This window comes from Neoarius graeffei, chromosome 1 (assembly GCF_027579695.1).
Source record: "Neoarius graeffei isolate fNeoGra1 chromosome 1, fNeoGra1.pri, whole genome shotgun sequence".
In the NCBI taxonomy this organism is placed as follows: domain Eukaryota; kingdom Metazoa; phylum Chordata; class Actinopteri; order Siluriformes; family Ariidae; genus Neoarius; species Neoarius graeffei.
The window spans coordinates 51,665,679-51,683,333 of NC_083569.1; the positions used below are offsets into that span (position 1 = coordinate 51,665,679).

The following is a 17,655-nucleotide window of genomic DNA, read 5'->3' on the forward strand; positions in this document are numbered from 1 at the left end:
TTCAACCACTTATGTAGTTTCCTGAAAAACACAGGACTGATGAATAGAATTTAGGTTTTGGGGTTTTTCTTCTTTATTTTGTTGTAAACTCCTGATTCACACTCCAGTCCAGATGGTGGCGGTAATGCTCCATATAAGCTGGCTGCCAACCACCATTAAACCAGAAGAAGAGGAAGAACCTGTAATGCCTTTGGATTGTGGAGGAAACCCACACCTAGACTAGTATATTGTAAAATTTAACGATAATATATATTGATTTATATTATTTATGCAATTATACAATATCATTAATTCCATACAAAGCTTATGTATAACTGAATAAAAGCATAGTAAAATAAAAAACACAGCCACACCTTTTTTTTTTTAATTTAAGCTTAGACAATACAACAAAACAGTAAGAACAACTAACAGACATTCCAAGACATGTCTCAGATGGCTAAGGCACCATACCATAAATCCGGGGACCCGGGTTCGATTCCGACCCGAGGTCATTTCCCGATCTCTCCCCGTCTGTCTCTCTCCCGCTCATTTCCTGTCTCTCTACACTGTCCTATCTATAAAAAAAAGGTGCTGTGTAAACATTGAGAATACGCGGATACGCTGAGCTCTAGCTGGCGTCGTCATTGGACAACGTCACTGTGACATCCACCTTCTTGATTCGCTGGCGTTGGTCATGTGACGCGACTGCTGAAAAACGGCGCGGACTTCCGCCTTGTATCACCTTTCATTAAAGAGTATGAAAATACTGATGCAAATATTGATGCAAATACTGCCCATTGTGTAGTTATGATTGTCTTTAGGCTTGCCATCCTTCCACTTGCAAGTGGTGAGTGACGCGCATGCCCGATATGCACTGAGATCACACACACAGCGGCTCAGTCCCGAATCACTGCTCGTGCGCTTCACTCGCGCGCTCTGTGAGCTGCGCAGGGCCGGAGTGCGCACCCTCCAGAGGGCACTCGCTGTTCAGGGCGGAGTGATTTGGAGCGCAGGATGCCTGCGGAGCCAAACCGCGGAGGAGGAATTTACACATTTCAACTTGCGTGCCGTCTAATTAGTCATGTGATTAGCGTATCCGTGTATTGGCGTTGCTGTGTGCACGTGAATCGTTTTTAAAAACGTTAATCTCATGATCCGCTGATACGGTCTAATGTAAACCCCACCATAGTTGCTGGAAATCCCAAAAACCACACATTTGCAGCTAGAATAGTCATTTAGCACATTAGCAATGTATAGAGTGGATTTCTGATTAGTTTAAAGTGATCTTCATTGAAAAGAACAGTGCTTTTCTTTCAAAAATAAGGACATTTCAAAGTGACCCCAAACTTTTGAACGGTATTTACAAAAAGTACATTTATTTTTTCACCAGGGACAAGCCAAGCTCTATTCCAAAACAGAGCCACACCCAGAATCAAAAATTTCCCCAACCTGCGTCATTTGACCCGGAAGTATATGAGTCCTTCCGCAGCCATTTTGGTGCCACTGATTTCTCATAGTACGGATGGGATTAAGTGTGCGTTACTGTATTGAAGGGATATTGTATATTGCTTGAATGTTTTTCTAGGCTGGATTTACTGTGTTGCGCGGCAAAAGCGAGGGACAAAACAAAAGCATGTGAACATAATTTTCAGCTCAGGTCAGTATAACAGACCCGGTTTAGGGGCTAAAAGAACGAGGATTAAGAAGGTAGAAGAGGTAGACAGTGATGCTTGGTAGTAGAGCGGAGTAAACGTTTGGCTAATAGTCTAGGTATAGAATTTAAATAGGTGTTGCTAATGTGTGTGTGTTGAGCATGTGAGTGCTAACCCCATGCTATCACTGAGTTGAGATTGGGTTGTGTGTTGTAGTTCTGTCCTAAATGATGACTTGGAGGTAAATACCTCACTCTAGAACATGTCTAATGTGTGGTTTGGTGAGGATAGTTCATCTGTTAATGAGAGTTTTTAAGATTGCACGCGGGAGCAGTGTTTAGTGAAGGTGGTGTTTATCTGATTATCTGGCCTTTCCATGTGTTGAAGCCATGTTGCATGAACATGCAGGTTTAACTAATTAAACTCCTCATACACTACCGTTTGGGGTCACTTTGAAATGTCCTTATTTTTGAAAGAAAAGCACTGTTCTTTTCAATGAAGATCACTTTAAACTAATCAGAAATGCACTCTATACATTGCTAATGTGCTAAATGACTATTCTAGCTGCAAATGTGTGGTTTTTGGTGCAATATCTCCATAGGTGTATAGAGGCCCATTTCCAGCAACTCTCACTCCAGTGTTCTAATGGTACAATGTGTTTGCTCATTGCCTCAGAAGGCTAATGGATGATTAGAAAACCCTTGTACAATCATGTTAGCACAGCTGAAAACAGTTGAGCTCTTTAGAGAAGCTATAAAACTGACCTTCCTTTGAGCAGATTGAGTTTCTGGAGCATCACATTTGTGGGGTCGATTAAATGCTCAAAAAAATGTCTTGACTATATTTTCTATTCATTTTACAACTTATGGTGGTAAATAAAAGTGACTTTTTTCATGGAAAACACAAAATTGTCTGGGTACATGGATATCAGCAGCCATATTTTATTGCTCTGAACCTTTCAAAACAAGAGTCTGAATGAACTTGATTTGCTTTTACTTTAAGACGTGTTTTTACCATCTCCACCAGGTAGTTCTAGTGCAACAGGTCCCTTCCTGAAATTCAGCACCCAGATATGGGCTTGCGGTCAGCTCAGAAGAAGTACTTCCCCCTGCGGGGCATTGATGGCGTGGTGCAGCTCTTTGAGTATGAGTTGGGAAACCCCGAGCCAGATCTGGCTCTGTTATCTCTGGTGCTGGGTTTCGTCGAGCATTTCCTGGCAGTCAACCGCGTGGTGCCTGTCAACGTCCCTGGAGTGCGATTTGAACCCCTCAAAGGCGACTGTCTGAACTCCTGCTTCCCTACAGTAGAACTGGGCTTGATATCAGCACTGCACGAACGCTTCACAGCTCAGATCCGTGGCGCGGTGGATCTGTCCCTGTACCGCAGGCCGGCTGCAGGTTCAAGCAGAGAGCTGGTGAAGAAGGTCTCAGATGTGATCTGGAACAGCCTGAGCCGGTCGTACTTCAAGGACCGAGCCCACATTCAGTCTCTCTTTAGTCTTATAACAGGTAGGCAGATTGTGTGTTGCAGGAAAAAAACAAAACAGGTGCAGTTACGTAGCAAGATACTAATTGAAGAATTCTTTTATTAGCGTTCTTATACTATTGGGTATTTCAGAGCCACTTCAGACTGAACTCTACACTGAATTTCTATATTTGCATATTTTTTAGTTTCGTGTTTTGACTGTGTAATGAGTTCTGTAAATATTAATAAATGTCTGAATAATTTTGAGCAATATCCTGAAGCAATTAATTAGTTATCTAATGGACTCTGTAGTAATGTGTTGCCTTGTTTAGAGATTTCGCCAACGTCTAGCCATACCATGATTTGCCCAGAAATCCTCATTTGTTCACCTCTGTATTGGTTTCTGATCAGGCACAAAGTTGGATAGCTCTGGCGTGGCATTTGCAGTGGTGGCTGCTTGTCAAGTGCTTGGGCTGAAGGATGTTCACCTGGCCCTGTCTGAGGACCATGCCTGGGTGATCTTTGGTAAAGGAGGTGAGGAAACGGCTGAGGTCACATGGCACGGCAAGGGCAATGAGGATAGGCGAGGCCAGACGGTCAGTGCTGGAGTCAATGAGAGGGTGAGACTTGTTTGTTTACACTTCGTGTCCCAAGTTTGGTGCAGAAACAGTCCATGAACAGAAACACTTTTTTTTTGAGGGGGGCGTATTTTTTATTTTTTTTTCTCAGCGGCGTTCATTTGTGTAATTGATTTAAAAGAAGTCCATGTGACATTTACTCCATTTTGTTACTGCATTTGTCTCTGTAGAGCTGGCTGTACTTGAAAGGATCCTACATGAAGTGTAACCGCAACATGGAGGTAGCATTCATGGTTTGTGCCATCAACCCGTCCTTAGATCTACACACAGACAGCTCTGAGCTGCTACAACTTCAGCAGGTAAGCTAGAGGATGGCGCATGCTGTTTCTGAAAGTAGTCTCAGCAGTAGATTTTTGTCTTGTAAACATCTTTTTCTTTCATCGCAGAGGCTGCTTTGGTTGCTGTATGAGCGAGGAGACTTGGACAGGTGTGTTAAAGACAATGAACAGCTGTAGCTACGGTATCCTCGAGACGAACACCTGCTCGGTGATTTTAACTTTGTCTTTCTGTCTTGCAGATATCCAATGGCAATGGGTACTCTTGCTGACCTTGAAGACCAAGAACCTATCGGCAAAGGAGACCCTCTCTCAATTCATCTCAAGGTGCTGGGGTTTGAGCTTTGATCTCTAGTCTTTCAGTCAAAGCAGCTACACCGATGCAATGTTAATAGTGACAATCTCTCAAAACAGACACTTGTATTTCTTCATATCCTCAGAGCTCCTGTGAGTCTTGAGCTGCGTTCGCCTATTTGAGTGTAGACAATGTTGCAGTCAGTTCTTCTTACTGGGGCTGGGCAGTGTGACTGATATAATGTTTGGTATTGTGATACGTGCACTTTTGTGGAATAATGTACCTGATGCCCTGCCCTCAGTTCCAGCTGGTTGATATCTACTGGTCTCCCTCCAGGAGGCCACACGCCCCCTGTGGTCCCACAATTACACTAGAGCCATTGAGGGAGGCAAATATCTGCGATGGGGTGCCACTCCAAAATGGACCTATTTTTATAGATAGGAAAGCCTTTTGTCGTCAGCGTATTTGTCTGTGCATGGGCGGCACAGTGGTGCAATGGTTAGTGCTGTCACCTCACAGCGAGAAGGTTCTGGGTTCGAACCTCACGGTTGACAGGGGCCTTTCTTTGTGGAGTTTGCGTATTCTCCCCGTGCCTGTGTGGGACCCCTCTGGGTGCTCTGGTTTCCCACACAGTCCAAAGACTTGCAGATTAGGTAAAAATATCCAGCCACTGGTGTTCAGGCATACTTGGTGCTGGTCCCAAGCCCGGATAGATTGGGGAGGGTTGCATCAGGATGGGCATCCAGCATAAAAACCTATGTCAAATCAAATATGCATCTCTACTGTGGTGACCCCTAATGGGAGCAGCCGAAAGAAGGTCATGTTGGTCTGGGCACCTCTTGCTAAGACGAGGACATGTCTGTGATTTTGGTGCAGTCTGATAAACCACTTTTGCAAGTTTCTTAGTTCAAGGAAGCCTGCCATTAGCAATCCTAGCATCCTCAAGAGGAAGCAGTACCACTCAAAGCAGCCCAGCGGAGTCTAATTTGGCACATGTTGGGGTGTTAAGTTGACTAGTGTTCGCAATGGAACTGACTTCACGCCTGTGAATTTTGTGGGCTGTTTTACTGTTGGAGCGCACAATGCGGCCATAATTTGCTTGAGTAGAGCGGACATGTAGGGTCTCGTAGCTTGCTCCTTGGTGGGATACACAGGAACGAGTCCTCCAAGTACAACAGTATCCTGATGCCTTTGTCCATTACAGGAAACAGGGCTACTTGCATACATCTTGTAGATCTGTGTACAGCACCTGTGGCCCTTGAGAAAGGCCAAAGGGAAAAGGCTTTGAATTGAGGTGCCCATCACTGACACGCAAATCTTAATCATGTGTTCCAGGGTGACGAGAACATAGAAATCGGCATTATGCAGATCCATTGACAAATTTGCCATATGGGAGGGCTTGTAAAAAGCAGGTCGGCCATCTCAAACATGCAGTCGGACAGAAACATGGAGTAGGATCCGTTGATCTGAACTGTGGGGCTGCTGTTTAAGGAGGAACAAACTTCTTCAGTCAAAGTATCAATCTTATGCCGCTTTTCCACTACCAACGCGGCTGAGTTGGGCTGAGCCGTGCCGTGCTGAGTGGGGCTGTTGGAGTTGCATTTCGACTACAACCACGCTCAACCGTGCTGGCTGGAAGTGGGTGGACACATTGGGTGGAGTTAGCGAAAGTGGATAGACGTCACGTGATGTCGCAAACAGTGACATCAGTGACCTTTTAAGTGGTAGTCTCACGACCCGGAGAGTAAACAATAAACATGGAGTCGTTAGTGTTGCTGGTCTTGGTGCTGTGGCTTGTTGTCACCGACAACGCCAACAGATACTGGCAAGAGCGTATAGATGAGGCGAGGCGCATAAGGCTTCAGAAATTCTCGTAATTCTTCTTCTTCCGGGTTTACAGATCCCAGCGTGCTCGCGGGGCGTGTGTGGGCATGTGAGGACACTCCTCCTCACCAATCGGTGCACAGGGGAGTGTCTCCTCATGCCCCTAGCCCCACTTGGCTCGCTTCAGCCCCACTCCAAAACGGTGCGAGTTTTGGGTGCTGAGTCGCGCCGCTCTGAGGTAGTCGAAACGCGAGCCGTGTCGGGCTGAAGTGAGCTGAAAAAGGGTAGTGGAAAAGGGCCATTACTGGAGTCGGATATGGACAAGACCCTGAGCATAGAACTGACCTGATGTAGTTGCTGCCCAGTAAGCAGTGTTTTCCACTGCAGATCATCCCAATGCTAGTCCTTCTAGGCCCTTTAATGTTGGAAGCTACTTGGGACCTGTCCTGTTGGGTGATGGGAGGTGTTCAGGCACTTGGTGCATGACTTTGTAGGGCTCACATGAGGTTGCCTTGGCTTTGTGGGCATTGGAAAGCAGGACCATATTGGGGTGAAATAAATATTGTGCTGTGTGTTGGTGGATTCACCTAACGTAGCAGGCTCAGCAGCAGCAGGCAGTCAGTGTGCAGTATGCTAGCACCACCACCAGTCGGATACTTGCAGCTCAGACTGTAGTCACAAGTTGTAATTGTATACAAAAAGATGTTTATGAAGCAAGAGGTTTCATGATGGTGGTATTTATTGTAAATACAGCATCATATGACTCTGTATGGATGGTCTTGGCGTGCATGCCCATGTGTACAGAAGGAATCCATGTGATTTTTAATCCCCCTGGTGGTTGAAATGGGTAAAACAGAACTTGTATACCATGTCGGCCACCTAGGATTTCCATCACTAACCACATTCTTCACGTTTCACTGTGTTTCAAGGCTGTGGAGTCTGCCAAGAAGTACTACAACAACGAGCATATCTATCCATTCATGTACTTGGCTGGATATCACTACAGACACCGGAATGTGCGGGAGGCTTTGGGGTCTTGGGCCGAGGCTGCTACAGTCATGCAGGAGTAAGTTTCAGGGCTAGTTCGTTTTTGTTTTGTCGATGTTTAAATTTCATTACACGCTACTAATGATTTTGCTGCAAAAGTGTAACTTGATGAATCTTTATTTACATCATGTACTTTTTTTGTTCAAAGCAGTGTTATAGTAATTTATTTACAGCAGATGGCAGTGTTGATTTGGTGCTTAGTCATGGAAATGCTTGTGCATTTCTGTGGCCAAGAACAGATATTTGTGATTGGGGATCTCTTTCATGAAACTATCATTCTGTAAGATGATGTTTTGGTCTCAGGAACAACATGGTGCAAAAGATTATGTACAGATACTCTCTCATACACCACGCACAAGTGTTTTAGCTGTGTGCTAAGCAAAATCCTACGGCCATGTATTTTCAGTTGTGATTTAAGACTCCATAAATAAAGCTTTATAATGGCTGTTATAGCCACTTTATTTTATTAGTGTTGTACTCAGGATAGTCTGTTTGCCAACATTGTCACCGTGTTAACAATGGGGAAGGCGATCTGCATCTGTACCATTCTCTCTGCGAGCACATTCTGTGCAGACTGAAGAACTAAAAATAGTTGTATCTGCTACGCTTCTGCGTCCCGAAGGATGTCTACACCGGACACGCCCAAAACCCAGCCTCTTCCCTTTCCCTGTCTTCCTGTTTCCTGTTCGTTTTGGACACAGCTTGTGTTCTCTCTCTCACTTTCCCAACATCTATTTCTAGACGTGTTGTACATTTTGAATGTATTTGAAAAATTTTGTAGCACCTTGGAATACTCCACCATTTCATAGGTTTACAGTGCTATCACTTTTTTTTTTTTAATTTAATTGTTTAATTATCTGAAGCTATCTTGTTTATTAAAACTAGAACTCTTTACTAAAACTGTACAGCCACAGTTATTATACATGTGATTTTATTCAGTTATATGTACTGCTTGAGAGCTTTCATTTATCACATGATCTGTAATGAAATGAGACATTACGAGACCTTCGCTGTGTTCAAAATCGTGCCGTACTCACTATATAGTGAGGACGTCATTTTGTAGTGCTGTCCGAAACCTTAGTGAGGATTATTTATACCTTTTTATATAGTGCACTCAGAGTATCCCACAATGCATCACGAAAAGTAGTGTACAACCGATGGTCACTAACCAAAGCAATATATCCCATCATGCATTGCAGTTGCGCTGAAAGGAATCAAATGAAGTCTCAAATTTGATTTAATAAAAGGCAGCGGCAAAGAAGAAAGTATTGAGCCTTGATTTAAAAGAACTGAAAAATGCAGGAACTTTGTATTGATTAATGTGGGAAATGCGCTCAGTATAATATGGATTTATCGCATATCTGATTTATCGCATTTTACCAATGAGCTCACTATATAGTCCTCCATATAGTAATTCCCTATATAGGGAGTAGTGAGCAATTTCGGACACAGGACTTGAGTATCAGAGTTCTCTGATCATGTGTTGGTTCTCAGTTACAATTACTGCCGTGAGGATGAGGAGATCTATAAGGAGTTCTTCGATATAGCCAATGATGTCATTCCCACCCTTCTCAAAGAGACTGCTGCTGAGAGTGGAGGAGAGGGCACTGAGGGAGCAGAAAAGGTAACACCTTCAATACTAACAAGCCAGAAACGACCAACGTTCCTAACGTACACAGATGTACGTTAAACTGTTCCTTTTTTCTCTTTTGTTTATATTTGTCGTCATCTTGAAGGACCAACCAAGACAGGCTGCAGCCCTCTCTGCCTTACAGGACCCAGAATGCTTTGCGCATTTGTTGCGTTTCTATGATGGAATCTGTAAATGGGAAGAGGGAAGTCCCACACCTGTGCTTCACGTAGGCTGGGCCACTTTCCTAGTTCAGTCTCTCAGCCGCTTCGATGCTCAGGTAAACCAACCCACGTCATGTAGTTGTACTGTAGAATAAAAGCTTAGCAATCCATTTATCAGTCATGTATGTAAGGCAGTGTTCTCCATGGGCGCTTTTAAAGTGGTGCACCGCCATGTTATTATTCTGGCCCGTCACCCTTCCCTTGGCCAAAAAAAAAGTAACGTCATCAGTATACACCAAATAAATTGTAAAGTTTTCGCTTTATTATAATTTTGTAACTATTTAACACGCAGAAGACCATTAAATGAATGCATATGGAGCTACCTGAAGTGGCCACGCGATTGCAATAGAAAACCATCCGGCCGGCTGCATACAGACTGACACAGAGCTGTGCAGACTGAGGTCTATCCCTGCGTTACACTACACCGCACCGCATTACACTATACTGACACACAGTAACGCTGGAAGCTGCAGCTAGCCAGCAGCTAAATAACTTTGCGGGTGTTTGTAGCGTTATTGTGCAACGGTTATGCTCATCTCTCGTCTTTTCTGACCGTACACAGTTACAGTAATCATATAACAGCACACATTAAGTTCAGGTCTTTTATTTTGCGCATCTGTGATTGTGTAAACGAGAGCTGCATTTTCCCGTTGCTTCCCTGTGGTTGTTTACTGCAGGACTCCCGGGTTCCTGGGTCAAAGGACCCGAACTACGGAGGCCGGGGTGGCTTTGTAGTGCCAGTCTCGGGCACGCGCACCAACTCGTGCATGGACTGGAATGGTTTCACCCAATTAATATTAATTATGCGTATTGTAAAAAGTGTGCATTTATTGTAATTGGGTATTTTTGTTTATGCATGGATGTTCACTTGTTTTTCTCACACAGAAAAAAATATAATTAATTCAGGGATGCGCATCAGTCTCAATTGAAATGTCAAATGAGTCTCACATTGACAAAGATGATATCTACAGTAAGTGTTTTTTTTTTTTTTTTTTGTAAAATGATTTTAACAATGGGCGGCACGGTGGTGTAGTGGTTAGCGCTGTCGCCTCACAGCAAGAAGGTCCGGGTTCGAGCCCCGTGGCCGGCGAGGGCCTTTCTGTGTGGAGTTTGCATGTTCTCCCCGTGTCCGCGTGGGTTTCCTCCGGGTGCTCCGGTTTCCCCCACGGTCCAAAGACATGCAGGTTAGGTTAACTGGTGACTCTAAATTGACCGTAGGTGTGAATGTGAGTGTGAATGGTTGTCTGTGTCTGTCAGCTCTGTGATGACCTGGCGACTTGTCCAGGGTGTACCCCGCCTTTCGCCCGTAGTCAGCTGGGATGGGCTCCAGCTTGCCTGCGACCCTGTAGAACAGGATAAAGCGGCTACAGATAATGAGATGAGATTTTAACCATGATTTAGCACTTCCTATCTATTTATTGGCCAGTTTCACTGTCAAAAAAGCCCAAAGTCCGTCAGCTTCAGGGGGACTTCGTCCACCGGGGCACCGCTCCTGGACCCCGTTGGGGGCCTAGGTTACCCCCACCACCACCTTTTATTTTTGAAAAGTGGAGAACCCTGTAAAGTGTAGCGAAAAGTTTGATTATACACATGCATGTGTCGTTGAACTTAAGATTATTGATCACTAACGTAAGCTATAATGATACAAAACTGTATATTAGAGACTGTGTGTGTGTATAAGGGGAATTGAACAGAATCTAACCACAGACCTAATCCTCTGTTGGGATTCTTGGACAGCCACACTGTTTGTTTAGGAAAAAGTAATCCAAAGTTCATACCGAACTCGGTGATAGGTGGTACTCTTTGTACATGCAAATAAAGAAGTTACAGCAAAACCATGTCGTTCCGTAAATGCAATATATTTCTATAAAGGAACAGAAACACATTGTACCAAACAGTATCTCTGAGAAATATATTTGCATAAGTAATAATTTCCTATCCATGTCTAAAACCTCATTGTAAAGCTGGAAGGAGAACTCGATGCAACAGATATTATTTTTTTTAAACAGTTAAGATACTAGTTCAGAATACCACCCCCCCCCCCCCCCCCCCCCCCCCCCCCGTAAATAAATTGCAGTTCTTATTGTATTTTTTTTAAATGCCTGCTGGAAGCATTATTTTCAGGTTGTCCATCCAAGATTCTCATTTGTGCAGTGTCTCAAGAATGAGCGGTTGAATGTTTGTAGGATACTTATGGTATCATCAGTGTAACCAGCAGACCCAAATAAGGTCATGGTCAAATGTCTGAAATTCATTTTCCTTTTTTTTTTGTTCTTTTTCCAGTAGCTTCCTTCATGTTTTGTCATGCAGAGGTGTTATTTACAAGTTCATTTTCAGGAACCCGAGGCCGATTTTCTGGCTAGCTACAATGTTTATCATCAGCTTTTTCCGTGTGTCCACTTGGCCTCATCTGTATATACAGTACCAGTCAAAAGTTTGGACACCCCTACTCCTTCACGGGTTTTTCAGTATTTTGATTATTTTCTACATTGTAGAACAATAACTAAGACCTCAAACCTACAAAGTAACATATGGAATTATGTGGTAAACAAAAAGTGTTACAAAAATTTTTCATATTTTAGATTCTTCAAAGTAGCCAGTGTTTACCTTGATAGTGCTTTGTACACTATTGGCATTATCTTAACCAGCTTCATGAGGTAGTCACCTGGAATGCTTTTCAGTTAACAGGTGCCTCATCAAAAGTTAGTTAGTGCAATTTCAAAAATAATACAGTAAATAGCCCTGCTCCACAACTGTAGTAGGGTGATTCTCATGAAGACCTTCACATTAACAAAGTTTTTCACCTCATTTCAGTATTTTTTCAAGTTGAGAGCCTAAAATAGTGTGTGAACTTTACTATGTTGATCTTTTTTTAAAGGAAAAATATTTTAATGGAATTTTATTCTTATTTGAGGCTTACATGATCCAGAATAATTCTCTTCACCGTTACAGTAAATGATGAAGCTAGCTCATGAGTTAAAATTTTTTTTTGACAATTTTTCATATTCCCACAAAATATCCCATTAAATGAACAGCACAGTCCATGACAATTACTTTATATATTTTTTTTTAACATTAATTTATTGCCCTCACAGTGCATGGTAATGAGAATATTGAGTAACGGTAATGAGATACTCTTGGCTAATTTCACGAATAGCCTGAAATGCTAGCAACCTATAACTTTGCCACATGTTAAAGCCTTATATTGTGATGATAATCATAAAATATTTTTTTTATTTTTAAAACTAATGAGTATTAAACCATAACGGTAATGATAATACAGTGTAACTGAGGACAGATTTAGCAACATTAACATAAATCACAAAGTAAGAGAAGCGTGAGCAACTGACCTTGTCTCCATTTTGAATCTTGTATCTGAAGTGATGCATCATGGGATAGCTGATCAATTTAAAGGCACGGTGTACTTTTTTTATAGGGGGGTGAAATCATGAAACGGTAATGAGAAACATTTGGTGTGGACACAGTTATTTTGTTTAAAGTCAAGTACCTTTTTTTGTTCAACACAAAAAATATTAATATTATGCATAAATATAGATGTTTTAAAATAACTTTACACTGTTTTATATAATTAGGAATTTTTATATGATTTAAAGTAAACATTAAAAAAAGGGATGCGGACACAATGGTAATGAGAATTTCCATAGATTTTTTTTGTTTGTTTGTTTAATTGATATAAAAATTAGTTTATATGATGATGAAAACCATTTGTCCATACAGTGCTCCCTATTTTCTTTACACAAAATATCAGAGTTTATGTGAATTAAGTATTGATTTTGGAAAATGCGTCCTGGACATGTTCACTGCAGCTTCATGAGAATCACCCAGTAATCCATATTATGTCAAGAGCTGCTCAACTAAGTAAAGAGAAACGACATCCATCATTACTTTTAAGACTTGACGTGTCCTTTTATTAATTAAAAAAAGTCTATTGAATTGGGTGTGTCCAAATTTTTAACTGGTACTGTATGACTGTCCAAGATTCTTGTATTCTTGCAGTATTTCAGGAAGTAGTTGAATTGATCGTGTGACCAGCAGAAATGGCTGAAGTGCCCATGAGCAAAGCACCTAACCCCCAACTGCCCCCCAGGCTGTTCTGGGCATGTTGTATGTCATTCTGGATAAGAGCATCTGCTAAATGCTGTTCATGTAATGTTCTCAGCAGATGCACTGATAAGATTTTGGAATTGATCCAAACAAGGTTACAGCAAGTGAAACTCAAATGTCTGAAATAGTTTCCTTCTTGTTTTGGAGTATGTTTTAAAGGCATTTCTGACATACAAATTGACTAGACTTGGGAAGGCATCTCTGTTGATGCTGCTGGCATTTGACTTGTTTGCTCAAGATTGCACTATGTACTATGCTACAGTGCAGCAAAAAAAAAGTAGCATTTCTAGGGCGGTACGGTGGTGTAGTGGTTAGCGCTGTCGCCTCACGGCAGGAAGGTCCGGGTTCGAGCCCCGTGGCCGGCGAGGGCCTTTCTGTGCGGAGTTTGCATGTTCTCCCCGTGTCTGCGTGGGTTTCCTCCGGGTGCTCCGGTTTCCCCCACAGTCCAAAGACATGCAGGTTAGGTTAACTGGTGACTCTAAATTGACCGTAGGTGTGAATGTGAGTGTGAATGGTTGTCTGTGTCTGTGTCAGCCCTGTGATGACCTGGCGACTTGTCCAGGGTGTACCCCGCCTTTCGCCCGTAGTCAGCTGGGATAGGCTCCAGCTTGCCTGCGACCCTGTAGAACAGGATAAAGCAGCTAGAGATGATGATATGAGTAGCATTTGTACAGTAGGTACAGTACTACATTGTATGTGCATTACCAGTGTAGTGTGACCCAAAAGCTGCTGTTTAATGATGCATTTTGGCAAGAGGGAATTCTTCCTTTACTAGTTTTAAATCTTCTTTCACTCAGATAAGACAGAAAGTGACAATCATCACCAAAGAGTCCGAACCACAAGATGAGGACGACCAAGCTAGTGACGACCCCCGCGAGGGCCGAAGGAGAGGCCCACGACGCGAGTCAAAAGCTGAAGAATCGGCAGGACCTTCTCCACCAGCTACTGCTGCAGCTCCGCCCTCCCAGCCTGGCCAGCCCAAAAAAGTGGGCGGAGAAGGAGGCCGTCGTCGTTCTTCAGCTGGAGGACGAGGAAAAGAGACAGATGGGAAGAATGAAGCGTCTTCCCCAAACAGTCCTGTTCCTTCCCCTACCCAAGCCGTGGCAGCGTCCAGCGGCCCCATGGTGACGTTCCACAGTGAGAAGATGAAGGGCATGAAGGAGCTGCTCTCGGCAGCCAAGATCAACTCGAGCGCCATTAAGCTGCAACTCACTGCCCAGTCACAAGTTCAGATGAAGAGGCAGAAACCCACCCCTTCTGGCGACTACAGCCTGTCCTTCATGAAACGCCCTCGCAAGGCACTCTAGAATTCTCCTTAAAACCTCGTTTTGTGTTCTGGCTTACTGTTACCTTGAGTAAACATCGTTTTGCCTGCAATACTGTAGGATGCAGTATTTTTGAAGTTGATGTTGAAAACTGTCAGCACTCTGATGTACCAGCACTGACTCTTTAATAATATGAACCATTGCTGAATAGCAGGATTCCTAATTCCAGACCTCAAGAGCCATAGCACTGTATAATTTTTTCCATGCTCTAGCTAGGGCAGCACAATATGAACAGACTATTGCTACACACTGGGATTTGTGAGATGCCTTGGAAAACATTAAAGCAAGCAGGTGAACCCGTGATGTCACGGTCTGCATTTATTTGCTTAAAGCGGCAATTTATTTTGTTTGTTTTAGAACACAACTGTATAAAACATCCACGTGAAACTTATTTAGAACCATTGCAAATAAAGTGCTTACAAAAACATGATTATAAATTTTTGGTTAGAGGACACATTTGCATACAGCAGGCTTTAGGCCTCCTTCACAGTAACGAGTAATGGGCGTGGCAATCAGGGAAAAACCTGCTGTTACTGTGGCTGAATTTATGCAAACAACCAAAAAGATGAAAAATCAAGTTTTATTCAAAACTTTTTTTTTTGTCTATAATATACTTCACCACCTTCAATTTAAGAAAAGAAATACTCACTAGCCACTTTATTAGGCACACCCATCCACCTGCTATTTTATGCAGTTATTTAATCCCTTGACAGCAGCACAATGCATAAAATCATGCAGATATAAATCAAGAGCTTCAGTTAATATTCACTTCAAATATCAGCATGGGGAAAAATTGTGATCTCTCTGACTCGCTGTGGAATGGGTGTTGGTGCCAGATAGACTGATTTGAGTATTTCAGAAACTGCTGACCTGGGGTTTTCACACACAACAGTCTCTAGAGGTTACACAGAATGGTGCGAAAAACAAAAAGGATTGAGTGGATGGAAATGCCTGGTTGATGAGAGAGGTCAGAGGAAAATGACCAGATTGGTTTTGAGCTGCCAGGAAGGATCTAGTAACTCGTACAATCACTCTTTACAATCATGGTGAGCAGAAAAGCATCTCAGCATGCAACGGCAGAAGACCACATTGGGTTCCGCTCCTGCCAGCCAAGAACAGGAACCTTGCAATCAAGAACAAGTTCCTATTAAAGTGGCCGGTGAGTGTATATACCATTTAAATGACATGGAAATGTTTTATTTACTTTTTAGCCTTGCCTTAGGGTATTTCCTGCAGAACTGATGATCAGAGCTAGTCATATTTAGGAAATGCTGTGACTAAGATGTCTAAAACACTGTTGGTGATATTTCATGAAGCTGTTGGATATCTACGTGCCATAATAAAGTTGACATATGAGTAATCATTTCAGTTTGTAATCAGATAACATCCGAGAAGTCGACGCTGCAGTCGGAATGGAGTCATTATGTTTCGGAGCTACAGTACATATTGTAGAATGTACTGTACTGAAGGGATTTCACAGGCCACCACACATGTACTGCACAGCCCGAGTTCAAATCTGCTGTGCTCTCTGAATTATAACATTAGATGAATTGTGTCTTAAGAGCAAAAACACTGAACTGTCATGTGACTGTTTTGGACTGGAATTGGAGAATTTGGCTGTATTTAAGAAAGTAATTAAATAATTTGTCTATGTTTAAATTTACTTTGACAATATTTGCATAATATGAATTTAAAATCACTTTGTGCCAGAGTTTGTAGTGTTTAAGAGCTGTTAACCAACGACCACCCCCCCACACAAAATAAATAGATAAATAATTGTGATACTTTTGTAAGGTTTTTCAGACATTATATCCCTGATAATCTCGTTTAAGCTCCAAGTTACGTATGCTGGTGTTTAGTACTGCTTACCTTCTTCATTTTACCTTATCATAATAGTACTACAACCCCGATTCCAAAAAAAGTTGGGACAAAGTACAAATTGTAAATAAAAACGGAATGCAATGATGTGGAAGTTTCAAAATTCCATATTTTATTCAGAATAGAACATAGATGACAGATCAAATGTTTAAACTGAGAAAATGTATCATTTAAAGAGAAAAATTAGGTGATTTTAAATTTCATGACAACACATCTCAAAAAAGTTGGAATGAGGCCATGTTTACCACTGTGAGACATCCCCTTTTCTCTTTACAACAGTCTGTAAACGTCTGGGGACTGAGGAGACAAGTTGCTCAAGTTTAGGGATAGGAATGTTAACCCATTCTTGTCTAATGTAGGATTCTAGTTGCTCAACTGTCTTGGGCCTTTTTTGTCATATCTTCCGTTTTATGATGCGCCAAATGTTTTCTATGGGTGAAAGATCTGGACTGCAGGCTGGCCAGTTCAGTACCCGGACCCTTCTTCTACGCAGCCATGATGCTGTAATTGATGCAGTATGTGGTTTGGCATTGTCATGTTGGAAAATGCAAGGTCTTCCCTGAAAGAGACGTCGTCTGGATGGGAGCATACAGTGGGGCAAAAAAGTATTTAGTCAGCCACCAATTGTGCAAGTTCTCCCACTTAAAAAGATGAGAGGCCTGTAATTTTCATCATAGGTACACTTCAACTATGAGAGACAGAATGGGGGGAAAGAATCCAGGAAATCACATTGTAGGATTTTTAATGAATTAATTGGTAAATTCCTCGGTAAAATAAGTATTTGGTCACCTACAAACAAGCAAGATTTCTGGCTCTCACAGACCTGTAACAACTTCTTTAAGAGGATCCTCTGTCCTCCACTCGTTACCTGTATTAATGGCACCTGTTTGAACTCGTTATCAGTATAAAAGACACCTGTCCACAACCTCAAACAGTCACACTCCAAACTCCACTATGGCCAAGACCAAAGAGCTGCCAAAGGACACCAGAAACAAAATTGTAGACCTGCACCAGGCTGGGAAGACTGAATCTGCAATAGGTAAGCAGCTTGGTGTGAAGAAATCAACTGTGGGAGCAATTATTAGAAAATGGAAGACATACAAGACCACTGATAATCTCCCTCGATCTGGGGCTCCACGCAAGATCTCACCCTGTGGGGTCAAAATGATCACAAGAACGGTGAGCAAAAATCCCAGAACCACACGGGGGGACCTAGTGAATGACCTGCAGAGAGCTGGGACCAAAGTAACAAAGGCTACCGTCAGTAACACACTACGCTGCCAGGGACTCAAATCCTGC

The 17,655-nt window shown here is 42.5% G+C and overlaps 1 protein-coding gene across 1 annotated transcript; it reads left to right on the top strand.

Moving 5' to 3' along the window:
- The first annotated feature begins 1,520 nt into the window (after nucleotides 1-1,520).
- men1 (multiple endocrine neoplasia I) lies at nucleotides 1,521-14,903 on the top strand. Its single transcript, XM_060933999.1, has 10 exons — nucleotides 1,521-1,636; nucleotides 2,658-3,139; nucleotides 3,507-3,715; nucleotides 3,904-4,032; nucleotides 4,120-4,160; nucleotides 4,251-4,335; nucleotides 7,057-7,193; nucleotides 8,669-8,798; nucleotides 8,911-9,084; nucleotides 13,951-14,903. The coding sequence occupies exons 2-10, from the start codon at nucleotides 2,704-2,706 to the stop codon at nucleotides 14,458-14,460; spliced, it is 1,851 nt and encodes a 616-aa protein (XP_060789982.1). The 5' UTR covers nucleotides 1,521-1,636; nucleotides 2,658-2,703; the 3' UTR covers nucleotides 14,461-14,903.
- Nucleotides 14,904-17,655: the final 2,752 nt, after the last annotated feature.